At 41.7% G+C, this 27,965-nt stretch overlaps 1 protein-coding gene across 1 annotated transcript in view; it reads right to left on the bottom strand.

Moving 5' to 3' along the window:
- The window catches only part of rcan2 (regulator of calcineurin 2), a 60,805-nt gene that overhangs the window by 30,179 nt on the left and 2,661 nt on the right, over positions 1–27,965 (bottom strand). The window contains exon 2 of the mRNA XM_036550439.1: positions 27,256–27,473. Within this exon, the coding sequence (XP_036406332.1) occupies positions 27,256–27,471 (216 nt within the window). The 5' untranslated portion in view covers positions 27,472–27,473. The remainder of the gene's footprint in view (positions 1–27,255; positions 27,474–27,965) is intronic.

Here is a 27,965-nt window from a genome sequence, read left to right as displayed (position 1 = left end):
CACTCTTAGGTGAAATGAAACATCAACCAAAAGACCACCTGCTTCTTCCAAGGTCAATAATCACATTGAGTCAGCACACTCAGACATGCAGTTCTAACGATCATCTCTCCAGTTTCTAGAAAACTAATGGGGAAACAGCCCTTATTGCACGGCTCCAGAAACACACTTCCAAGGGACTCGAAGCCAATCTTTTTTCAGGGCTTTGTTATGGAAATGGGGTAATATCCTGGTCCCTGCTGCACTCAGCTCCTGTGCTCCTGGTCCAGCAAGCATCAAAGAGTCAGAAGAGAAAGAGGGTGAAAGAGAGAAGAGGAAGGGAAAATGAAAAATAAACATAGAAAGAGAAGGAGACAGTGAGAGAGAGAGAGAGAGAGAGAGAGAGAGAGCGAGGGAGGACACAATATCTGACCCAGGTGCCAGAGCAAGTGCTGGAACATTGGCACATGTCTGCTAGTTTGGGAGAGAGAACAATGCATACTTCAGTAGCTTCAGTTGCCATCTTTGCAATCGTACACAGTATGTCAACACTAGAATATCAGAGTAGCCATCCTACCTTCCTTCAGATACATTTGGATGGCCCTTGATATTGCTGTACTATTGTGCAACAAATTGTCTTTCTATCCAAAATCTGCTTAAAATGGGAAGAGGTTCCTCAATGCTGCTCATGATTTCTCTCTGTAAAGTCAAAGATTTACCGCAGCTGGCACACAAATAGGATTTGTATCTCAGATTCAAAATTCAGTAAGTGTGACTTCAAAGTAGGTCTGTCTTCCCCTGAAAACCCTTTCTGACTTAGGAATCGATCCACAGCAGGCTGTGGTAAAACGCACAGTTGTTGACAGAGGCTTCTCAAGCCAAATGTGGCATGTAATACAGGGGAGAGAGTGAGCGTCTTGAGATCAGCAAGCCAGCTGTGATGACGTCTGTGTCACAGGCTGCTCGTTGAGGACGTCAGACAGGCAGCCGACGCTGTGGGGGGGGTGACCACATGTATCGGGGCTTGTCTCTTTGCGCTGCAAGGTTTGCTGTGAGAGCCCCGAGGCTCATGCGATGGGGGGGGGGGGGGGGGGGACACCGCAGTGCGATCACATGATTAATGGGCCGTGCTGGTGAACGGCCCCCAATGAAGCTGCCGGTGGCACACAATTGTGAGACGCAGGGAAGCAAAACGCATACAGTACAGGCATTCATTAACCTGGGCAACGGAGACGCACACCAACGCCTCAGCGGCCAATCACAAACAGCCCCGGCATTCACGCACGCTCATACTCCGCTCTACAGTTTAAGCGCAAGCTATTATTAGACGCATTGCTTTGGGATGAAAGAACAATGCTTCATTAAACGAAGATGGGCTGACTGTGTGTCTCAGTGTATAAATAAGGATGCGTTGTGTAACTGAGACGGAAGATCATTTGAGGAGGCATGATGCTGTCTGGAGAGGAACAAAGTTTCTTGAGACTCTTATCCCCCACACGCAGATATTCTTCTGAATGAGCCAAATTTAGCAAGCTCAGTTTTATTGGTCAGGGTTTTTTTTTGCATGATGTCACTAAATCCCTGGAGCTTCATTAAATCATTTTGATTTTACTCCACTACACTGTTCATCTCTACCATACATTATTCAACAAAGAGGCATAAGTATGCGGCACCAAACAGAAAACATTTACATTTATTTAAGTACTAAAAAGATTCAAGTCATTACAATAAAAATACAGAAAAAATTAAACACTGATCCTGAGAAGGAAAGAGGAAAAATATTTAGAACAATCAAACAACCAAATAATGCTATGACAAATGAGAGCCTTTTTAAAATGCACTACAAGCTAATGAGTACACATTGTTACTTCAGGTAGTTTGCAAAGTTAATAAATTTTAAAAGCTATTTAAAATGCAAATAACAGCACATGCAAATTTAATAAAAGTGTGCATTTAAATACAACACCAAAAAGGGCTCTATAATCCATACCTTTTGGAAATGCAGCCATGTAAAGAAAAGCTGATGGGGCAGGGGAGTCGGATAGTCCCGGCATTAAATACTAAGATTGCTTTTACTCCGACTTTGTGTTTGCTAAAGGAAATCAAATATGACTTGGATATGAAAGACCCCCTTGGAAAAATAACTTTATTCGCAGCACATAATAAAGAACCTGTTCCTCAAGCGCTGGATATCAGATTCTGATCCTAATTTAACAGAATGGAAAAACTGGTGAGACACTATATAATTTTTTAAAAAAACCTGCACAATTGAAAAAATTAAGTAGTGCTCACAGGTACTTTTTTAATTAAAAAGTACCTGTGAGCACTGTCACAAAACTGGGAGAATTTCCTGAGACCTCTGCAGCTTCCTAAACCATTGTAAAACCACTGACCAACTGAAGAAGGAAAAATCTATCCATACAGTGTCCCGCACATTTATTCATACACCTCAATAAATTGGAACTATAACCTTGATATAAATATATACATCGGCTTTTTTCCTGTTTAAAACATTTTTAAAAATGTTACATTTTAATCTTAATAGCATTGCACAGTGCAGTCATATTGTTAACAAATGATGTATGTTGTTTAAAAAGCACAAGAGTTTAGGGGTTAATAACAATAAAAATGAGATAATTTCAAAAATAGTATTTCATCTTACGTAATTCCACACTATCTTTATTTAAAAGGTCACCGCATTCCAGCATGCCCATTAATGTGGGAACAAATACTAGCCTAAGAGACTGCTCATTTAATACCATATAAATAACATTCAAGCAGACAGCTAATCTTGGAGGAGCATATTTCTTTTTCTCTCTGTCTTTCTTTAATTGCTTTAAACCCTGAAGCATCCCTGGACCAGTTCCCCGAATCACACAATGTCCCGGTTCGCTTCCTATAGCAGTTCTAATCCACCCATGAGGGCCTGGTTTTAGGTTTCCTGAAAAATGCCGTTTTTGTAGAGAGACCCACATGTTGACAAGCTTCAAGCCATCCAAGGTCACCGGCAATCAATAAATTATGAAGGAAGCGTTCCATAAAGGAGTAAACCAGCTCATCGCCTGGCTTCATCTCTGGCAACAACCCCCCCCTCCCCAAAACAGATTGAAAACAGTCAGCAGGAGAGCTGCAGAATTCAAGGTCAAATCTTATCTTGAAGAAAGAAGACTGTATTCCCTGTATGCACATCTATGCTATCACAACATGTTATTTATTACTGATTAAAGCAGAATTCAAAGGGAAAACTGCTCAAGCCCACATTTTTAATGCGTGTAAAGCAAAATTAAGAGCTCTTAGGTTTTCAGAGCTCTGATCTGGACATTTACAATGCAATGGAGACAGAACATTCTGGACCTAACATCCTCTGGCTAGGTCGAGCGCTATGGCTTTTCGAGGACCTCCACCTGTGTCACCACAAATGCCCCCCAAGACACACATGGTCTCCCACCCGTGTGTCTCTGAACTGTGGGTATTATAAAGGAACGGAACATTTATTTACTTAGGTATTTCTCCTGCACACAGGCAGGGTAATGATATATAGCAACATATTAAAAAAAGGTCAAGACTCACAGTACACTTTACACACACATGTAAACTTTAAATCAGACTTCACATCAGTATCACTGAGAGATAAATTATACATCCCTTAAATATATGATGTAGAAGCAAGAGGGATAATCACTTTTGAAACTGTAAGCTTTTTGATAGGGAAAAGGTCAGAGCTGTTCCTGTCTACTAGAGGGATTGAGCAGCAGTAACCTGTGGGAAAATGTGTGCAGTCATTATGTATGGAACATGTACGATCGCTTACTAAGGGCTGTATGTTACTTACTGGTGCTTCTATTAATAGAAGTGCCCCCGCCACACATCCCCTGTGGCAGCTGGATTATATCTGGGATGTCTTGCTGTGTTGGGGAGGTGGCTGGTGGCTGCTCCTATAATAGCATGCAGAGAAGCTATTCCTCTGTTTCCACTGACAGGGAAGATTAATGAACACGTGTAATAATGGCAGCAATTGGCTTGAATCAGGGTGGGCTTGGATCAGAGCCGCACCTCACCACTTTCCTCCTATCCTATCATGCTTCTACCCCTCAAAATCTCCAAAATGGTTGCAGCAGGCTATATTGACAACTGACAGCAGTGCACCTCTCTGTCTCTCTCCCTCTCTCTCTATCTCCCTCTCTCTCTTTCTCTCTCTCTCACTGACGTCACCCTGCAGCTCGGAGCAGCATGCGTTCTTTTATTCAACACGCCCCATCCATTATTCATCCACTGAAAACAATCTCCAGCGCCACTCAAAAAAGCGCTCTCCAGCTTTCTTTGAAATCACCCAGACCCGACAGCAGACATGTTTTTTCCCCCCGTTTGTTTGTTCCGATTGTCGAGATGACGCTGAGGGTTTTTAGCAGAACATTGGGGAAATGGGTCTTCAAGGTCACTGAATCAAATCTGAAAATTTGTGTCATGTGCAAAATAAAGGCTTCAGAGTAACTGAAGGCTGTTTCCTTGGTTACACATGTGCCAGGCTAGCAAAGGTGGTTGTGGTGGGAGGGGTGTATTCATCTCAAAACACATTTCACACACAAGAAATCCCCTATAAAACTGCATTTTTAGATAAGAAAATTCAGCTCAGTAATGGGTCCCATTTTTCCATAGGAATTCACATAGTCATTGTTACATTTTCAGTTGTCCCACAGTATGGACACTGGACTCATATAAAGAGGGTTGTAAGTTTGAATTCCAGGTGGAGCTCTTCTGTCCTGCCCTCACGCAGTAAACATTCCCAGCTCTATAAATAAGCAATGCATACTGAAAATAAGCAAAACACACACCATGTATGTCCTGGAATATGGTGTCTCTCAAGAAACTAGGTAATGCAATAATGTGAGGGAATACCACACTTCCAGAGTTTCCTTCAATATCAACACCTCTATGCTCAAAAAGAGCCCTTAGTACACACAGAAAGCATGAGTGTAGGGTAGGTCGTAGCAACTTGGGGAATGTCAACGGTTCCAACAAACTGCACCTTTTATCTCCAAATGGGCTTTTTCATTACTGTGATGTCGTTTTGCTTATTTGCTACTCTAGTGACCATCTACTGTACTCTTCTGTGTTGTATATACAGGAGAACCAAGCATCTGCTGATTGTTCTACATCTCGGAGTGTTTTGTCTGATGTCAGTAAATGAATATGAAAGAACACTGACCCAGAGTGGCTTAACAGGAACTAAGAATAGACATGACTCTCGGATGCGGAAGGCTTTCGTGATGTTTAATGACAGATTGTTCTAAAGACGGTAAATAAACGTATGGGGTTTCATATAAATAAGCCCTTATGTAATGAATCAAAGCAAATGAAAAGGTTAGGTTATATTTGGATTAAGCCGTTTCCTTAAATAAATGCAATTCAGCCTGGCAAATCGATTAAGTGCAGGGATTACTTTTCTGCTTGGGATTAAAGGTCTTGTGTAAGCCGCTGAATTTATGAGTCAATATTTGACAGCTTAGTACTTTCCTTTGTTTGATTCACAGGTTGCAATAAAGATGCCGTCTGAAGAGGAACATGGGGGTTGTTGGTTAGATTTCTGATATAGATTTTCCAAGATGTAATAATTCTTTGGATAATATGAACAATGCAGTCCTCTACAATGATTTAAATAATTTATACAATATTCATTTTAAAATAGTGTTTCAAAGAGGTGAAGAGTATCGTATTATTTTCCAACTACCCTCAGATACATTGCATTGTCAAATTTGAAGTTCAAGAACTATAGATGTCATTGGACACAAAATGGAGACCAAAAGACTCAAAATCTCCATCACTTTCATTTACAATCAAACCATGCAAGATGAGCATGAAATATCAGAGGATCAGCCCTCTGGAGTGGATATGTACGCACGATATGAATCTCTGGTCCTAATCTATTCTCGCGTTTGTCAGCAAACAACTTCCATCTGGTTCCATCTCATTCATTTGTACTCAATGATTTGTCATGTTACAGTGGGGGCTTTTAGCGCCACACTTATTTAATTTGTAGTTCTATATGGTCATAAATACAAGGATAACTGAAATGGAATCATTTCAACAGATATGGCCGAGTCTAAGGAAACAAGGAGGTGACATTTACGCCTGGTTTGGGACACGGAAAAGGTTGGCCCTAATCTAGGACATGAGGCCACCACAGGATACACCTGCACTGCCAAGGTCTTCCCCCAACTTCCATCTAAGATTGAACTGTGCATTCATGACATCAGTGCACTTGACCTAACTGTGGGGTTGAATCTCGGGGACTGCAAATGTCAGCATTGCGTGAACCTTCCAGTTGTGCTGATGACACATGTATAGCTCCAGTACAACAATGTTTGCCTCGTCTTGTACATCCAGTACTAGTGTACTGCAGGTAGTCTGTATATTATGATAATATATTCAGTTCTTTGCAGCTTATGTTTAAATTTATGTTTCTACCATTGTGGAAGCCACTAGTGTCATTATTGCGCTGATTTCCTGGCTTATTAGGAAGCATTCTTGGGGGGGGGGGGGGGGTATGGTCTAAAACAGAACATCCACAGCTAGCACAGGAACACAGACAGTGCCAGAACTGGAACCTCCTATGAGAGAGACGGAGGGAATGCAGGACCGAAATGGACGCAGCACGGTTTGGATGGTCATAATGAATGTGTGTAGGTAGGCTACGCAACGCAGACAGTGGAAGCAAACAGCAATCCACAACTCAGTTCACTTCTGCAGAGATGCCCTTGGTATACTCTGAATGCTGTCTCCGGAGATGAATTTGAGAGGCGAACTCTCCAGTCTGTAATGACAGCTTGTTGTTCTCCTGTGTTTTGTCCTACATTGAAAGCATGTCTGGATCAGAGAAGGTAATGTGTGAAAGCACATCAAGCAACTGAGGCATTTGGGAATCCATTGTGAAAGCTGGGGTAGTGTAATACTTAACAATAATTTAATGATAGCCTAATAATAACAATCTGCTTGGTGGGGGCAGAACCCTTGGGATATTTCATATTACATTTTTGGAGCTTCAAATGCACAGAGGAATTCTCTTCAGTCACTGAGATAGACAGCAGTGCTTTAGATATGAACCTTTCAGTGAACGCTGTGATCAGATCTCTGTTAAAGGCTCCTTGTGTACGTTCAAAGGGAAGAGGTCGTGTTTGAAAAGCACCCAGCCAGCACACAGCAAACACCTTGACTAAATCAGCCGTAAAATCCAAAGTGATACTGAATTGGCAAATGCGTGCCACTAAATGGATTTCCTGCAACTCCCCCAGAACATGCTACTCGGCACGTAGGATAGGTGTGAAGTGTTGCTCTTTCGCATCTGTTGCTGGGAAAGGGAACCAGTGGCTTGATCGCTATCTCTATTTCTGACACGCTCTGTCGGGGCAGGCAGCTGCACCGTACCTATCCTTGGGCTGTGTTTGAAGAGCACTTGACGCCCGGTCGCTACGACAGGCCACAGCGAGTGCCCGCAACCAGCCCCGCTGCAAGAGAGATCAGAGCCGTGGTGACTCACAGAGAGACATTCATGACCGCGGCTCTGATCTCCACACGGAAGCGCGAGCTCCAAGTCGGGCAAGAAGTGCGTTCTGCGGTAACAAACTGCCAATCGGATCGCTCGCCGTTTCTTTCATCCAATCCCCTCCCAGCTCCTGGCTGGTGCATGCAACATGCATTTGGTATGAAAGTACACAGAGCTGCAGTCAATGTCAGGATCACTCCTGCAGTAGGAGAGCAATCAGCTCCAAGTCCTTGTTGTCACAGCACTACAGATATCTCATACTGGCAATTAGCTGGGCTCTGGGGTCGGCCAGAAGTCAGTCTGGTCATTTGATGGCTTGACTGGTGGTCACTCACATGAGGAGGCAGTGACTTCATATCATCGCAACAGCATCTGAAAATTGCAACACCTCTTCAGCCCTGAGTGGAGGAGGCAGGATGGTACAGAGGGTGGGGGGTGGGGTTGGTTAGGGTAAGCGATGGGCATGAAAAGGCAAGTGCCGCTTGGCTGGGGTGGAGTCATAATGCTGGCTGCAAGAGGGAGAATTAACAGGATTACAATCCACTTGTCAAATGTGCATAGCTGTAAGTAGATAGATTTGGCACTGCACCAGCCAGTTGTTGGTTTATTTCTCTCCACTGAATTTATCTGCAGCGAAGGCCAGACATCACTTTCATTTCTTTGGGAGAAGAAGCACTTCTTTGTAACAAACTAAGATAAAATATGTTCCAGACAGCTTGGACACACTGTACCTGTATTGGCATCCTATAACAGATACATTTTCAGGAAAGATACATTCATTTGAACAAGCACTAAGCACCAGTCTTTCACCCAGATAAATAGGGGGGTGTAACTCTTACACTACTGTGCTTGTTGTGCTTGGTGCTAAAGGAGTCACTGGCTTGTACAAGACTGTGCTGTCACTGCTCCTTTCCCATGACAGCAAAGGGACAGATACACTGAAGTCAATCTCATCTCACCACATCCTGGTGAAGAAGACTTGCCCACATCATAATAATCAAGCGTGACCGCAATTTCAGTAACCAAAACCATTTCCCTAATCACAATTCAAAATAACTACATTCTGAGCCATAAATTAGGGACTTAATAAATAAATAAATAAATAGTAGCAGCAGAATAGTCATAGTCAGCATCTACATGTTCTCAATAGTCAGCATCTGCATGTTCACAGTCATGAGCTGCCAAGGAGCAGAATGAGGTGTTTCTATTTCCTTGTCCTCATTTTGCCATGACACAAATACAAGCTTTACAGAACATCTCCCTCTTACCTCACAAAATACTGCAAATATTTAAAACCCAAGAGGACACCATGGAGCATAGCAGCTTCAGTTTTATGGTTAGAATGCAAGACTGTCTCCTTCAAGGATTAAGTGGTGAAACAAGAGAGTCCATTTGCGATGGAAGGAAAATATGTGAATATTAATATTAAAAAATGTGGTCTAATCTGATTTCTCATGGGCTGGTGTATGCAGTCATGCACTTGGGGAGACAAAGCAAAAGCCCCTCCCTGAACGTGACAGTGTCCTGTACCCAGGCAGAGATTTACAAAGCCCTCACATTCATACGTCTTTATTAAAAGATAATCTCCTTTCCTCGAGTCCTGGCATTACAAAGTATTATTGTTTTGAAATTGCTTCCATTATTTTATTGAAAACAGTTTTACTGTGAAGTTATATTTAGGTTCCTTTAATACCCAAAGAATTCAATGAAGAACTTTTGGCATTAGCAAGTCTATCCATTTTGTTTTCAGTGGATTGGAAGGGCATAATTTACTTTAAATGGTACAGCACTCTGAAATGAACCCTAGTAGAGGGAAAGAACAAATGAGTAATTTGTTTTGACAAAATTTTGACTTTGAAAATAAACCTGAAAATAAAGAGACTTTTTGACTTATTGATATATTGACTCAGCAAAACCTTACGGATAAACAAAATAAATTGTTACATTGTCAAGGCTAAAAAAATGATTTGCTTGAATCAGAAAAAACAAACTAATCTCTTCTAGGTTTATGGATCGGAGCTGAGGGTAAATAATCAAGTAATCTCAAGGGGTGAACGGATTACTTAAAGATGTCCCAAAACTAAATCAAATTTTCAGCATTAAACCACTAGCCATATTGTAATAATCTCATATATCATAATGCATTACAGTACATTATTGACATTTACCAAATGCTCTCTTCCAGAGCAATTTACAGAGGTTACAATATTTACAATATTTACATCCATTTATCCATCCAGTTATCCATTTATAAAGCTGGGTATTTACTCAAGCTCTTCTAGGCTAAGTACCTTGCTCAATGGTACAACAGAGTTCGGCTCCTTACCACTATTCTACACTGACACATTGTATGCATACTATATACTTTCTACACACGTAGTACTGGTGCATTGAAGACATAGGGTGAATGTGTGTGGAGGATATGTTTCATAAATAGTATAGCATTTCTCACAAAAGGACACAGTGTCATCAAAATCACTCCACAGGGCTTCTCATTTAAATGTGTTCATCCTGGTTTGTGCCTTGTATCCTGTCTCAGATCAAATGAAGAGACACTGAACAAAGCAACACAGTCTGTACATATGATGTATGCGATACATACATACATATTTAACATGTCTGCTAAATAAATACCAAAAAAGCAAAAAGGAAAATACTCCTCTTTGATCTAGGCAACTGGGCGTTTATAAAACTGACCAGGCCACAGGGGAGAGCTGCTTTTCTTTCGTGTGAGTGTGTGGGCTAAGGCTAAAAATGAGCTTCTTTGCAAATGGATGTACTGCATGTGTTGTAAGCTACTCCTCTACAGTTTTCATTGGTTAGAATGTAGTGAATCAGAGAGGTCTAGAAATCAGAGAGATCTTTCAAAGCCAGCCTTAAACTGCATCAGTGGTGCATCAAAGATATCCTAGATAACTGCTTTTCAAAACTATGATTATATGTCATTAAATTAGTGCAAGCCCTGGGGGTAGTCCTAAAAAAAAAACCCAATAGCCAACAATGTTCATAATTGCCAGTTTAAACTGAAGAATACACAGCAGCAGTCACCTGAACATACCTGAATAAGATAAAGGGAAACATGCATTCAAAGACATTTTGATCTAAAGACTTATGCTTAAATGCTTGGAATTTGTTTTGTTAGACAAATATACATAGTGAGGTTGATGCCTATGTATGAATTTCTTTCCAAAAAAATTTTACTAAAAAAATATATATTTTTTGGCTACTTTGGAGAATCTAAAATATAACATAGTTTACATTTGTTTAACACTTTTTTGGTCACTGCATTAGTCCATTTGTGTTATTTTACAGTTTTGATGTCTTTATTACTATTCTATAATGTGGAAAATAGTAAAAATAACAAAGGTTGTGTCCAAACTTTTGACTGGTACTGTGTACATATATATAATATATATATATATATATATATATATATATATATATATATATGGTCCCTACAGATATTGTGATCTTTCAACAAGAATTTAGGAATAAATGTCATGTGAGCTATAAACAGATTTGACCAATACAACTTCTGAAAGCTACTTTCCTGGCAAATCAGATCTGCTGACAAAGATCAGGAAATTGTACTGATATTTCCACATTGACATTATGCCTGGTGTCTTTTTTGCCTTTCTTTGTCTGACATTATGAAACATAAACAAGATCATATTTGATGGTATCATAAAGAATATATATTTGATAAGATCAAGCATTCCCTCTAACGACCAGGCTTTATCTGAAAATGCAAACCATGCACACCTCTCAATCTCAATATAACTCCTACCATATTATTCAAAAAAGGCAAACACCACCTAAAATGACTATGACTGAAACAAAATTTGCAAGTTTAACTGCAAAGCCATTTACACCTGCTTTTAAATCAATGAGCATTTGATTGTCTCGCCAGAGGGAGATTAAAGGCTTTACATAGATTACCATTAATACTTTTTATATTACAGTAGGCAGAACTGTAATATGCAGCAGATGGGTTCTCAGTGAGGGTCATTTAGTTTCTGGAGAACCTAATATCAGAGTCAAAAAACAAATCTAGAGCACCCCAGCTCTAATTTACAGGCCTATACACTAGCATGGAAAACAAATATAGGCAAAATAAATAATGAAATCATGAATAAAATAATAATGAACAAGCTACCTTGAAATTATTCCTACACAAGTACATATTTGATAACAGAACCACAAAACACAGAGACAAACTCCCATTCAGTTCTCCCAACAACAGACACCCACAGATTGACACCCAATGAACAGACAACCTAGATTCACTCATTACTGACTGTGAATACAGTTGTAATATTTAAATTTACCTATGTGCCTACTGGTTTCCTTCAGTGTGAGGTTACATTGTCACCTGAACATGCTTTACAATGCTTGACCCTCGTGTATTTTCACATTTGTAATAAATTAATTAATGTTGAATACCAATGTAATGATATATATTTAAACAAAATACTTTCAGAAAATAAGATGGGGTTAAAGTTGCTATACAATTGCTTCTATGAATACAAAGATTCTCTACTGAACAGTGTACCACTGTATACACTATCAAAGCAGAGGCCCCTAACCCGATATGTATGAATATCAATATGTGTTACCATCTTCTGCAATGCTGTTACTGTCTACATTCCAAACAGTTTTACCAATTGTCCCATTCCCCAAACACATTTCCTGTCTTAAGGAAAAACGTGTGTATGTGGTACTGCAAGCCAAATACACAGGTAAAGACAAGTCGGCCACTGTTTTTCACTCCCAAATCACTGGTGGGCACAGCTGAAGAGCCTAGGCACTAGCTAGGCGCTATCTGTTTGCTCTTTCCTGTTAAACAAGTTCCCACTGCTCTTAGCCTATCAGGTTTGTTTATTCCAGCCAGACAGTACACCGTAAACAGTGCAGCCCTCCAAATGGCGCAAGGGGTTTTGAACTTCATGAAAGTAGCCAACACTGGAAAACAGACATACCAGCGAAGTCTCTCCACCGAGCGCATTTAAGAAGTGCAGAGCCCGATTCCTGACACTCTGACAGTAACATCTCAGCAATTAAAAAAGGCTGTGTGCCTGGCCCCAGCCACGCTGAAAGGTTGCATAACAGCGGAGAGGAGGGAGGAATGCATGGGTCACAGGGGGTCAAAGAAAGGACAGCGTGTGGACAGAGATTAGGGTGAGATGGGCGGGATGCTCGATGCGCTCAGTACGTACACAGGGACCCCTCCATCATTTGTCATCTCCTCCCTCCATAAAATGCAATTAACCTTGACTGTCTGGGGCTGCCTGCCATGAATTTTCCAATTAGATATTAAACAGAAGGAAAAAAGAGAAGCAGGGGGAGGGGGAGGGGACCTCCCTATTGCCTTTCTTCTTCTCCATCTGCAGCCTTCATGCCTTTATTTCTTTTTGTTGTGAGTGAAAGCAAGAACCATGCAGACAGTATACCATGAAAACACGAATAACCTCTCGTGGAAAGTTGCTCTCAAACTCTTAAATGACGGTGATACAGTCATCTGCTCAACTTAATAATAGTACTTTTGTCAATAACCTTGAAAAGTCACTTATGATGAAATGTAGCATGATTTCCTGTTTCACTGTAGCCATCTTGGATTTTTTAAATGTCATGAGACATTTACAATATAGCTTGACATACTAAGAAAAAATGATTCAGCCCCTAAGAACAGCAATGAAATGCTTGGGTTTAACAAAGATTTACAAAAAAAGCTTGAATTTTTTAGGAAAAATGTGGAAATAGGACTACACTATAAGAGTGAAAATCTTTCTATATGTTAATACCTTAAGAAAATAGCCTTAGTTTCATTTCGATCTATGCAGCTTGTTCTCTGATATTTACTACAGACCAGGGAGCTGCATGACTCATCCTCTCTTAAAACGATGAGGGCAGCAGTGAACTCTAAAGCAAACGGCAGGACCTAAAACACACTGCAGATCCACAAACCGAAAAAAATTCCTCCACCAGCCGAGGATGTCTTCACAGCAGTGAGGAATCAGCTTCAAAGTCTGCATAATATTTCACATCCTCGCTTTACCTGATATGCAGTGGAAAAACCACATGGATTATGTCCTACAGTGCTTGTCTTCAAACATACTTGCCATGAGTAAAATTCCTCTCCTTTTCAACAATGCATTACCACATATATTCTATACTATGACAGATATTACTTCCATTTTCCCATTTCCTTGTCTGGCAGTTTACAGTTGGCAACAGTGCTGTCTGAATTGCTATGCTGACTATATATGAATTTTGTTTTAGATTATGCCCCTACAAGAATATTCATAACAAGCAAGTACATCAGACTTTTTATGTGAAGCAGTACTTTTTATGTGACAATACTATATCATGAAGGAAAACAAATGTTTGATTTTTACTAGCTAACTCCATATACATGTTTCATTTCTTTTACACTCCTTCTGGTTTTAGACTGGAAGGACAATTAGGCTGTTGTTAAGATGGATTCCACTGCATACTTCATCACATTTGGCTGGGGAATATCACTATAACCCAAGGTCCATAATTAGATCTGTAGAGTAAGTTTTACTTAAAAGCAACATTCAAGTGCAGACCCAGTCAGAACATTGTTCTGCTGATCAAAACTGCTGATTCAAACACATCTACCTGCCCTTGTAGACTCTACTTAATTCTTCAGTCCATAATTCCATTTTAGTCTCCTTCTTAAAATTTAAATTGGAATCGCAAAGCTTTATGTCTAACTTCTTCTCATATAATGCTGTTAGAGAGAAGAATCCATATGTGTACTGATGTACTCAGTTGCCTAGTGCCAAGGCTTTCAAACAATTCTGCCCTCTAGTGATACATTTCAGAAAACATCATAGCCCTCATCTCTTTTTCAATATCAGTACCTTTGTCCTCCTGTCACACAGCCACACAAGATTCAAATACTATTACAGAAGTTCAGAAATAAAATAAATATATTCCTACAGTTATAAGAAGTCAATGCACAGACTGTTACATTCCTTTAAAGATCAAACAGAGATGTGTCATTGTTGCCTTTGTGTACAATTGTACAGATCAATATTTCAAGAGGAATTTTCCCATAGAGACATTGCGAATGTCAAAATTACTGCTTTTTATATAGTCAATCATAAAAGAGACTGTGATATTTTAGAGAGAAGACTACACAGGCGAACTCTAGCACAGAAATGGCTTCATGGAAAACCTGGCCTTTCAGTCTCTGAGGAGGAGGCCCCTGGTGGATTTCAATTGTAAGGCACTACAACAAAGAAGAATGAAGAGGAGAAGGTTATTTCTTTGATGGATTAAAAGATGTCTCATGTGGCTTAATCCTTTCTGCCAGCTACAAACATCACTATTATATTCCACATTTTTCATGCAAGATATACATACATATGCACCAACCGTACAAATGTTTAGAAGGGACACTGCATTGCAAAGCATTTTGGGTATGTCCACATTAAATGAACGCTGTTCAGGAAGATCCTCACACACAAATGTCAAGACACTGGTGAGGCCGAGAGTGAATTCGTGGTGCTAGAGGAGTTAATGTCAGCTCTGCTTCCTCGTTTTCCGGTCCACGCCACCCTCCCCCCGCCCCCGCTCTGTCCCCGTTCTGTGCAGACCTACATCCCTGGGCATGACAAAGCCCGCGGCTCTCTCGGCCACCGTCTCTGCGTCACTCCACCGCTGACTGACGGGGGTCCGCAGCCCGAGCGCCGGTCTCCAGCTGGCAGCCCGAGAGCTCTCTGGGAGGGGGGGGGGGGCTCCTGATGCAGCAAGGCTGGGTTTGGAAGTGGGGGGTCGGGCGGGGAGCAGAGCCCCCCAGGGCCGCCCTCCACCGTGGCTAGAGCACAACGCCAATCAGAATGTGCTCAGACATGCTGTCTGTGAGGCTCTGCTTCGTGCGTCACTCAGAGCCAGCCTACCGAGGCTCGGCTGGTTTCACCCACAGCCAGAACCCCCCCACCCACAGCCTCGGCAACGCAGCTGCACTGCACCCACTGCACCCGCTAAAGGCGCTAAAGCCGCGGGACCAGATGGGCAAGGCCGGCGCAGGCAGCTAACTCCATCTGACACACCTTTGTCACATCCTGCCAGCTTCCTTTTTCTCCAAATGTCACAGACGTCCCAGGAGCGATCAGAACAAAAAACAAGTCAACATCCTCCTCCCCACTCCCTGTTTCTTATTCACGTGAGGCTGACTCTTCAAAAAGACTGCATACGCACAAGAAAGCAAAATCAATAAGCACGCTGAATTCATCAAGGATTCAAGACATTTTCAAGGCTGTGAACTCTCTATCACAACTCACAAGGCTGACTCTCACGTGGCTTGCCAGTTCCGCTCTTGTGAAGACCGGCGTGGGTGCCTGGTGATGTCTGGCCTTAGTGACAGTGCGTCTCTTCGTCTCCAAGTTCAGCACCATGGAGAGCTCCCTGAAGCAGGTGCACGGAACACACAGGCAACTCTAAGGTGAGTGTTATCCTGCACCCCCCCCCCCCCCAACACACACCCCCACCCCACACACCCTGTGCTCCTCCTCAGCGGATGTCATTACCACTTTTCCATCAGGGAGGGGCCTCTGAGACACGCCACAGCTATTTCTACCTCGCCCTGAGTGCCAGTCTCCACCCCAGAACATCACGCCAGTACACAATAGCCAGCCTGAAGTTCCTCCCCTCTGCAACAGTGCAAGCCTTACTCATGTTAGGATATTCAATAACAGGGTGCAAAACTCTGCTGAAAGTACAATGATGGCAAATCCTGCCAGACATTTAGGAGAACCCAGAGAGACATGGCAAATTTGTTTTAGATTGCATTGCAGTCGTTCCAAGTCTGTTAACTGTTGGGCTCTATTTGTGCAGATCTGTTTTCTGCGTTACAAACCTCTTCCTGATGGTCACTGAGTTGGGACCTAACCTCAGTGCTCAGGCACACAATTTCATTAAAGATATCATTAAAAAATGACAATAACATTCTGCATCTTTAACTGATGGAATCATAAATGTTTAATATAGAAGTGTCAGTGTCAGAGCTTTGCTCTGAAAATGCAGTGGACCTGTGAAACTAAACAAACAGCAAGACACAGATGTTTGCTGCAGAAATTTACAAAAACAGTCTACACCTACCTGCTCAACAGCTACAAGTGTGGAGGTCGACTCCATCCACTTGAAACAACATCCAAACAGCATTCTCCATTATACATCCACACAGACATACACACATTTTTTTAAAAACCTATCTATCTACCTTAACAGCTCCACACGAATTGCATGTCCAGTAATGGTAATTCATATTCCATGTATTTGGCAGTAAGCCATTCTTGATCCCTGCAAGTACTGTACTGAAAGCTGTTCCTGACCTCAGTCTATTCCACTTCATTTCACAGACACTAGATTGTATCATAAGCCAAAGCCAACAAAGCTGTCACAGAGAACAACGTTTTTCACAGGCACACAAAAACATACTAGTAATGAAATCTGACTAGATCGGGTACTGGATGTCAAAGAACAGCCAAGGTTCATTAGTGACTGCTGATAAGGGCTCCTCAAGATCACAATTCTATGAGGTCATATGTCCAAATGGAAGGAAAATATCTAATAAATGACATCACCAAATCATTATCACCATGAATAATACACAGCCTACATTTCAAAATAATTTGTCTAACTAAATAAGTATAGACACATATACATATGTGCAATATGTAGTATATGTGCATTGTTTTAACCAGAATCAGAACTCCGTTTCCTACACAGCCCACAGCTCAGTTCTAGGCAAATTATTACCACCGATCATCAATAATATTTACAAAACACGAATAACCAACTGTGAGATTTTTATAGAATATGACAGGGCCAATCTGAAGTTGTGCTTTCTGATAAATATACTCCCAGCAAGCACATTACTATCATAATCCTTACAACACCTAGATAGCTCCTAGAAGATTCTGTTTAAATTACATTATTCTTAATTTGATTAATTTGTCATTTGGTAAAGAACGAGTCAGTTGAGGCAGATTTAAGTCTGATCTCCCTTCAGCTTTCTCCCTATAATCAGTAAATGCCACGTCTTAGCTAAAGAGACTCCTCTAATCTCCTAACATTAATGGGCTTTGCTTGATGTTGTTGCATGGTTTTGTTTGTTATGTATCAGATGGTCCAAACTGTGTAAAAATAGTCAGCTGTGCCACCACCAATTTATAGGGTCCAGATTGCCTTGACAGGGAATCTTTAAAAAGGTTTGAATTAAAAAATGAGTTGAATTTTTCCAAGGTGACATAACCACTACTATCATGCAATACTTCACTGCTGACATTTCACTGTGCTGTTGTCAAGGGAGGCTGAACGATGCTGCCGGTCTGTGATGAGACCACACAGGGTCATCTTAAAAAAAATGTAATTAATGACCACAGAAGGTGTGGGGACAGAATGTGTGAATAGCTTCAAGTCTGTGAGTCACATAAAGTCAATGCAATTACAACGAGCTTGAATTCAAAAGGAGTTGTCAACATAATCCAATCTATCTATAATTATTCAGGTTTCAGAATATGGGTAAAGGTCAAGCATACAAATTAACAAATCATAGATCAAAGAGACGAGAGCACTGACTTCGGGGAAGCATTCAGGGAGAGGAAATTAAACCAACAGGTTCATATTCAACAACATCAACACCAACAGCACTTATTCCACATTCCTTCCCTCATCTTCATAGCAACAGAGAGGCTGGCCAGACTGAAAGGAGAAAATTATAGGCTCCTTTTGAATGTATGAATTGGCATCCTTACCAGCAGCACTGATGGAGAGAGAATTACTACTCACAAGCATAAGACAGAAAAGTGAACTGGAAAGTGATGGGACAGACACAGTACTACAAGCAAATGGCATATTCAACCACAGTCAATATTGCTCCTTTACTAAATGCAAGATTTATTTTTTCAATGCAAACATAATAATTTTCATTAATATTAATGAATACTAAACTCGCCTAACTGCGTTTGTAAAGCAAAAGAACAACACCTGAACTGAATACTGAGTTGAGAACAAATGTCAGCTTAATCCAGGGATGAATTTGTTTTTCAAGTTCACCATTTCATTGTTTAACACTCACAAAATAGGTTTCAGATCACAACAGAAATACCAAACGACTTCATCTGAATTATCATTTCCAAGTTTCATAGCACCACGTTCAAAGGATCCACTGCGGTGTGCCTCCACGGCTTTAAAAAAACGCCGCGTCCCCTCTAAAGCTTATTTCTGAACCCAGAGCAGTCCTATTATATGCACTGCTGCACCTTTGTGCTCTGTTTGGAGTCCTTACAAGGAAAAGTCTTTCCACAGCTCATTAAAGACAGTGACAGAACAATGCAATTTGTGCTGCTAGGTTTTTATGGAGGCTGCAGATGAAAGGAGGATGAGTCCTTCCCGTGGCCGGCGCACAGCGTCCGCCGATGGAGCTGGGACGTTCCTCACGAGCCGTTAGGCACCGTAAAGACTGGCGGGATACGGGAGAGCGCTGCCGCTGGTTCCCCGGGGGACGCTTGATGTCCATCTGAGGGGGGATTTGAAAAACGGATGCAGATTCCTTCCGCACCACACTTGAGTTCTGAACCATTTCTTCCAGATGAGAAAGGCACAAAGGCAGGGAGGAGGACAGCCCTCCGAACTTGAACAGGGAATCCATGTTCTGTCACCATTGGGGTGGAGTGGAAAAGACTGTGCAGCCTGGCACTGTGTGTTTCCACAACCACAGCCATACGGCATGTCACACATAGTCCTAGGCCTATGGCAGCATGTGCCACTGTAGCTTTACGAGTCCTTAACGAGACACTTTATGAGTCCCACATTTCATTACATTACATTATTTTCATTTAGCAGACATCCTTATCCAGAGCAACTTGCATAGGTTACAGTTTCATCCATTTATACAGCTGGATATTTTATTGAGGCAATTGTGGGTTAAGTACCTTGCCCAAGGGTACAACAGCAGCGCCCCATCAGGGAATCAAACCAGAGATCGTTGGGTTACCAGTCCTGCTCCTTCCTGCAGTCCTGCACCACAACACCACACTGCTGCCCCTTCCTCTCTTTCTGCCCTCTTCTTCCTCACATGATCCCTAAATAACCCATCTTGAGAAGTGGAACAACTGATTTTGCTTTGAGCAAGAAGTCTGTTTGATCCATTTCAGATGTTTATGATCAGCTAGGCACAATTTTTGGGATAAGAATCCTCTGTATGAGTTTATGTCATAGTACTGAGAGCCAAAGTGAACATTCATAACTACATGCTGAGGAGGACAAGATTTCTTTGTTTCAGGGATGCCTAGACAAATGATGCTAAGGATACAGACTAATTAAATGCAGGAGACAAAATAACAATTTCATGTTTTGTTTTGGTGGGCAGAGTGATATTTTAATATCAGTTCATCTCTCTGAACTGATATAGACATTGTCACACAGAGAGCAGTATATAAAATTGCCTTTTATTGTTTCTGAAGCACTTACATTTTGCCAGAGCTATGCCAATGTCAACAACAATGAACAAATAACAACACGGAGCAGCATGCTGAAAGGCCAATCCGGCTCTTAATGTCATCCTGGCAACGGCGTGTCAGATTAGGGCTAAACGGCTGTGTTTTGTCACTTGTCATATGTCAGAAGGGCTGATTTTGAGATGGTCTGCACTAGCAGGGATACTTACAGAAATGCTGCCAGAAAACTGCATTTAAACTGTCCAGTTTAAGATAATGGGAGACAGTTGACCCCCATTCTCAAAGGACACTTCATCTCCATTACTGACCGCAACCTTTTATGACCTCAGTGAGGTCATTCTTATTAGTGCTTGTTGGCTGCACTAACACAACAGCAGCAAAGATCTCCAAGATAAACAGCTCCATACATACACTAGGACAGCAGACACAGAACACAGTGATGCAGGGAAAACTAGCTAACACTTCACTGAAAGAATCCTTGATAGGAAATCCGCTTTTTGATTGTGGACCATTGGAAGTGAGTGGTTGTGAATCATTTTTAATTAGATGCCATTTCTTGGTGCTTATGGGAGAATAAATTGTACATCAGGCTCAGGCTTTGAATGGATGAATAATGATTTACCATATTCATGAAAAATGCTCTTTACCTTCTTTATTGTGCTTCAAGGACAATGGCCTACTGAACCTAATATTCTAAGACATCACAAAAAGCTACTGAAAGAAATTTGTGCTGAAAGAAGCACTCAGCCCTTAGGAGTTGGGAAACCTTTCCTTTGTGTTATTTTAGAAGCAGGGCAAGTAGGAAACCTAATGGTTTCTCAGAATAGTAGGTAACTCTCAGTATGCAAGTTATTTCCAGCCTTCTCTGTCTCACAAACAGGTCTCATCTCCTTCTGGCTAACAGCACTTAGCTTTAGTTTACATAAATATTTTAGGGCATATTATCACCCCAGAAAAAATGTAAAGAATGCTGCAGTCAGGAAAGCACATTAAAACTGACTCAAGTTTAAGGGACAAACAGCAACAGAAGCTTTTGTGCTCTCCACCATTTATCTAGCTCCAACAACTCAAAAAACATGCCAACAGATAATCTCAACCACCCACGATCAAAACTGCAGGCCTTGCATATGATAAATTACCTTTGCTTTGGGGAAAACCTCCCCGGAGCAGCCCTGATGTCTTCTGCACTTAATCGGACACTTTAATACCAAACGTTGAGTTAATCCAGGATGCAGCTGTGGCTTAACACTCCTTCACTGCACTTTGATTACGATAAATCAGAGGTCCCTGCTCTGTGTGTTCTCTCCCATCTCTTACAGAGAGAATAACACCGTGACCCCTTTTTTATTAAAAGGCAAAAGCCACAGGTTGTGAAAGAACAGCGACTGATGTTCGAGACAGGCTTCCCACAGCAGACATGTGTGGGCTCAGAACTCGCTACGAATGCTTACGTAAGCGCTCCCTCTCTCTGTGTTAAACAAACCGACTACAATGCAGAGGGATAATGCATTGTGAGCAGGAGCAGATGAGCTGGAGCAGGACTGACTACATCACTGGAGTAAAACAGGAAACTGGCCTTTGCACTCTGACGCAAAAGTGTTTCCCACACTAGGTCACACCTGGGAAGTGCAGGTGAGCATTACAAATGAGAAATGTACGGAAAAGTACAGGTGCAGTATTACTGGAGTCTGTGCTGTTCTAAGGAGCATCTGCATGGAGTATAAAACGCATGCAGCAACAGACCTGCAATAAATTCATAGTCAGCATACAGTTATAGTAAAAGCGAATCATGCCATCAATGCAGAATCAGAGCCATTCAATATTTAAAAAGCCAGAGATGTTAGAAGCTTCAGTGTCAGCAGGCTTCCTTTAATATAGTCACTACAAATGAAACCAGTTCTCTGTGCATCAGTATGACCACTGGGTATCTGCACTGTAATTCTATTCCTGGCAAGCAGCAGCTCTGATGGCAGCACTGAGCACATAGAGACTGGCTCTATTGGCATGGGTGCAACAAGGATCCCTCAAAATAATTCAAAAAAGGAAAAAGGCGAGGGAGTTGTCAAGAAAAAAATGTGTCTTCATGAAATAGTTCAAATGAATTCTTCTCATAAATGATGTGATATAAACAACAGAAAAAGCATTTTGAGCATTTTCATTGTTATAATGCTGCTGGTCTTTGTGAGCTCTAAGCTGAAAACTGCAGCTTCTTGCATGGCGCAGATGCAGACAGCTTGTTACAGCTGGAACATGACACAAAGCCTCATGATCATTCAGCCTCTCAGGTGTAAGCATCAGCTAACTCAATTTACACTCACACTGGAGTGAAGATGAAAAAATCTCAAAAAACAATTACATCACATTGCCTAATTAAAGTTTAACTGTCATTTTAATACCTTGTTTGCAATACAAAGCAAAAAATCCCTATATTCCTGCTGGCCAGCAAGAGGGAAAAGAATGGAGACAGGAAGGAATGTTAATACTTTTGCTGTAACATCAGCATTTTTAGCCCCCTCACCCCATAAATGTCTTTCAAGAGAGTGACAGTCTGATACTTCACTTCACAGAGTGCCACATTACTGAGATACAGTTTCAGCTAATCTCTTTAAACTTTACCCAACCTCACAAGCAGGACAGACACACACATACACACGTGCACCAAGGACCTCATTCCACAGAAAATCTTCACGCACCACAAAGGCCACGCTGGTAACTAACCACATAAAAACGATATGCCCTTATAAAGTAGAGCACACGACAAGGGAGTGTATTACATGACCACAATGAAACTGAGCTCCTTCAAATTTAGATTTCCTCGGATGTTGTCAGGAAACTTTTAGCCGTTTCATGAAGGAGCTGAAGCGTGTCACGCAGGCCAAGGCTTTTTTCCTCATTACGCTGACAGTTTGCACACATTTTTTTCTCTATCTCCTCCTTTGAAAACTTTCCATTGGTGTTGTGTGTCTGAAGCATCTTTCAGCAAAAGGGAGCTGTATCAGTCTGAAAAAAGTGAAAGGCAACAGTGACATATCCATTTACCCTCTTACTTGAAGAGAACATGAGTTCATTTCAGTTTAATGTTTAATATTTTTCCCGAGATAACCTGCCTTGTTATTTCATTATTTTGTGTCAGGCCGTTAAATTATAAACTCAGGCTATGAGCCTGAGAAGAAACAACATGATAAAGTGAAAACTATGACCTGGACCTTTTTAACCTGGACACAGACACAGCAGTGCTTCCACATCATTTGCTTTTGACATTTGAACTGTCAATTTAGTTCTCACATATGATTTTTAAATTTAAATTTTCAACTTTGTAACTATAATAACTCTGACACCTTGGCAAGTACAGTATGAATAATAAAAACATGCCACATGATTGTCTTACTCTGGGACATGATTGTCTTACTCTGGGACTCTGTTAGCTGGGGCATAAAAAATGACGAAACTCTGAATCTGAGGTCAACACTGACATTGAGATTTCACTGTGCCCCATTGAGCATTAGATTGGCCAACGCCTCTCAGCTCCCGCAGACAGGCTGGCTATTATTGGAAGGGCAATAACACCCATATCGTACATCTATAAATAGATATGATTCATCACTTAGAAGTTTTAGCAAGGTAATGTTATTGCAGCCTATTAAATTGATACTGGGTTGGCTCTGAGGACAGCATTTTGCTCCATGAACCCTGCTGCTACCGTGTTCAAACGGCTCTAGTGACAGCCATGGATGCTAAAAGAAGCTGCACCCCCACCAACCAGTGAAGACGTATTCAACACCAGTTCCCAGAGAACAATTAAAGGGTACCTTGGGCTGTGATCATCATGGATGCACTTCTAAATATTGTCCTATATCATGATCATTTAATGGATAAGGGAAAATATTTCAAAGTGCATCCATGTCCTGGAATATAAAAATCAAAAAATATTTTAAAACAACACCCACAGAAAGTGTCTGGCTGGACACACCAAGCACACTGCAAATCAATGACTCATACTATATATCAATGTTTTCAGGTGAAAAGAATTGAGATTTCCAACAAAATGCTCTCCTCAACAGATATACCTCTTTTCCAAGAAAAGAAGGAATATTCAAGAAGTATTCAGAAATCCCAACAAAAGACAACCAAGTCAGTGTGTGCTATGAGAAGAGGTTAACATTGCATCATTATACTATTGGGCATAACTTGCACATACCATGGGATTTGAAATCAGCTGTCTATGTTTGCACATGTTTATCAACTGCACCGTTAACTTGGAATCCCACCATTTTGGATGTGATCATGACAATTTAAACCAGCACCCAGACTGTATATCCAAGAACCAATAAATGATGCTATCATTGGCAAATAAATAGGCAGTGACATCACCATCTGTGGTTGACAGACACAGCACAGGGGAGATAGAGTGAGAGAAAGTGTGGGTCCCGTCCAAACTCGCTGGCCAGACAGAGAGAGGGAACATCCAAAACCTCCATCATCCCCCGAACACAAAGAACGAGATGCACCCGATTGTTCAGTGTGATGCAAAAGACAATAAAACGATATTGTACTCATCAGCACTTCAAATGTTTTTGCTTCCAGGGCACTTCCAGCAAGACTGTCAAACTGCCGTCTCCCATTCGTTTCACTTTCTGGCACAAATCCTCACAGTGATGGTGACTAATTCTGAGAAAAAAAAAAAACTCTGCCCCTATATTATTCTTTTTTTAGATCACTGCTCTGACTAATGTTTGCATACTGTGTGTGTACTGACGTAGATGTGCAAAATTTTGTTTTGATCTAAAAATAAAAAAGTCACGCAGTACTACCACTTACATATACAGAGGCTCAAACCTCTACTCTGCTAGTCATATATGTCAAATATTTGTTTGCGCTGTTGCACTGACACAGTACTCCGTTTTTGATGAACAACACAATCAATGGACACAAAAGCAAGTTCAAAGCAGTTTTGTTCTCAGACCCTTAGCACAGAAACAACTGTAATTTTCAGCCACCAGGGCTGGCTACGAAACACACTCTGACACCCTCCTTACCAGGATTGAACAGCCATGTAATGTGGTGATTAAGTGATAGTTATGGGACGCAAACATGGACTGGGAAGAGGTCAGCAGACCTTTGAGGAAACCTTTCCAGGAAGCTCACTGGCGGGAGAGAGGAGTGATGGTGAACGGAGGGGGGCGGAACTCCTCGGCTCTGCTCACTAGCCAGGGTTAACAGCTTCCCTGAGAGGCAGCCAGAGCCGCAGGCGGGGAGCCTGAGATTCTGACTCAGTGGAATAAATGATGGATCACCTTTAGCCCTCCCCTGTCCGGGAGGAATGGGTTCTGTATGTAGCTGTCACTACGCGTGAGTATCAAACCGGCGGGCATGGCAGCCCAGTTAATGCATTTCCTCTGACGCACAGCAACAGCGGGAAGCAGTGGTCACTGGGGCAAAGAAACCTGGCAGAGGTCTTATTGTCACATGACAGAGCTCTCGACGCAAGGACAAAGAGGCGGTATTTTCCTGCGGCGGAGAGCACTGCGCCACATATCACGCTTCATCATGGGATCAGCAAAGCGCCACGTTCTACTTGTCTGTTAACCACATCTGGACACTTTTCTAAGAACATATATATTTATCTCATTAATTTTAGCATCAGGTTACAAGCAACGGATTCTCTCTTTTCTCTTTCCCCGACACAGTTAATTGACATTTAAGCATTTAGTTGGGACCCGCCACCCTCTTATAAGATGTGCCGCAGACCTGTCACAGACCAGCGCAGGGACCATGACTCATGCCTCACATGCCTCTAGCTGCACGCTGGCGATAATTGGCAGATTCCCAAGCCGCTTTCTAAAAACATCAGTGAAATTCACACAACATCATAGCCGGTTCCCCGGCTCCTATTGCGCAAATGTTTGACATGCGGCCGTGGATTTGCCCCGCTGGTTAAAGACACCGTTACGTGACACCCATACGGTGCTTGGCATGGCAGGAGGAGACCGCAGCCATGGATCGCAGCCGGTGGTAACAGCTGCAGACGTGGACTCATTTCACCGCAGGCCCACACTGACAAACACAGAACCGCTGATTTAGTCAGGTGTGAGACTACCATTTTACCATTTCCTATTTCCTCCGCTGTCGATCAAAGTGGGAGCACAATGTGTTACAAACCAGGTTTAGAGCTGCCAGCAGAAGGCTGAGACCTCTCAGGGCTCCCCCGCCCTCATACTACAACTCTTTTAAGCATTGCAATATTATACTATTGTACTACTGTAACATTAATTACATTACATCATGTACTACATTGTGTTATAAAATGTAATTAATGCTATGCATTATCATTATTATCATTACTTCCTTTCTAATAAGACACCCTTTACTCAGAAGGATGTAAATAAACTAACATATTTTACATATTATTCATTTTCACAGATGGGTATATACTAAAGTATTTTAATTCTTGCACAGGGGTGCAACTACAGTGCCCCACCTAGCAGTGTGTGGGTTATAAACAAAGCTGGAGTCAATTCATTGTCACTTCAGTCCATTCAGGGAATGAAATGAGATTCAACTCATGAACTGAAATGTCTTCATAGAAAACGATGGGTGATTTCCAATTCATGTGAATCCCAGCTGAAACAGAACTGACCCCAACTTTGGTTATAACCTCAGCTCCTTAACTGCTACACCACACCGCTGCCCTGTTTAATGAAGGCAGTGGCAGCAGAGAGCAGAGGCTTGGGGTGATTCCAGCCATGACTGCAAAAACATTCCAGCTCATCAATCCTAACTTGCAACCAGATCTGTAATAATCACCCGGGTGCGTTGAGAGAATTACACTTCGCATTTTACACGCTATTAATAGGACAAAAAAATGCAATGACGTTATTATTTTCCTTCGCCCTGTGTGTGCCCTGCACCTAAAGTAGTTGTGTTTACAGCACACAGCATTTTGGATTTTCAGTCCCACCATCTGTTGTGACACTAATGCTACGGAATGTTGTGAGGACAATAAAGACTATTGCAAATGTTAGAGACATTTCAGCATCCACAGTTACATTTCAGCATTACAATTAAGCACGTATCTGGAATGACCAGTTCTCCTCTTTCTACGTCACTGTCTTTGACAGCTTTTCTTTGACTCATATTCAAATAAACGGGCATTTCCAGGTGTGTGACCCAAGTTCACAGGGTCAGTGAGACAGCGTGGAAGTTGGTTATTTATTTCCCCGTGGTGGAAGGTCTGTGATCTGAGCTTACCTTCCCTTCCTGCTCTTCGAACACCGTCTGGTCCACATTGCAGGCGAAGAGAGAGGTGGGCAGGTCATTGAAATCGGTGATCTGGTGGAAGCTGTCTCCCAGCATGGGGTCTCCCACGGAGTTCTGCAGAACAAACAGCTCCTCGCCCCCCAGCAGGTAAAAGCGCTGGTAAAATGTGCCGTTTCTCATCTTAGGGAACAAATGCTCTCCTTTCATGGCTGAGAGATGGAAGAGAGAACAAAAACATGAGAAATATTTTGGATGGCTTTCCTTATCTCTGTGTTCTGAGGCTTCCTGGGAAAGGGGAAGGAGAAGTGGGGGGGGGGGGGGGGTATAATGAGGCCTTCAGGTGATGAGTGATGAACACTGAATAATGAATCTGACAACACAGTCTAACAACAGCAAACAGCATCTACAGGAAAGGCTGCAATCATCCCTAACGCCAACAAATTTGACAGATATACATCCTATTGCATGACACGCATGATAAGACAAACTATAAGAAGACTTATGAAGGTATACGGCATCCTGGTGGTATGACCTGGAATGCTTGCTCTAGGAAATGTTTACCTTGTTGAAGAGTGACCAGAGCAGTTTATCTGCTAATGCTTCATCCAGGATTTGACCTCCATGTTCACTCTTTTTTATATGTCAGCTTTTTTGCTGATAGTGTGCTTCTATTATTTATCCTGTTTGCAACATTCACACAA

This window comes from Megalops cyprinoides, chromosome 17 (genome assembly GCF_013368585.1).
Source record: "Megalops cyprinoides isolate fMegCyp1 chromosome 17, fMegCyp1.pri, whole genome shotgun sequence".
Taxonomy (NCBI): domain Eukaryota; kingdom Metazoa; phylum Chordata; class Actinopteri; order Elopiformes; family Megalopidae; genus Megalops; species Megalops cyprinoides.
The sequence above is the reverse complement of the archived record's forward strand: the minus strand, read 5'-3'. Positions and strand labels throughout refer to the sequence as shown.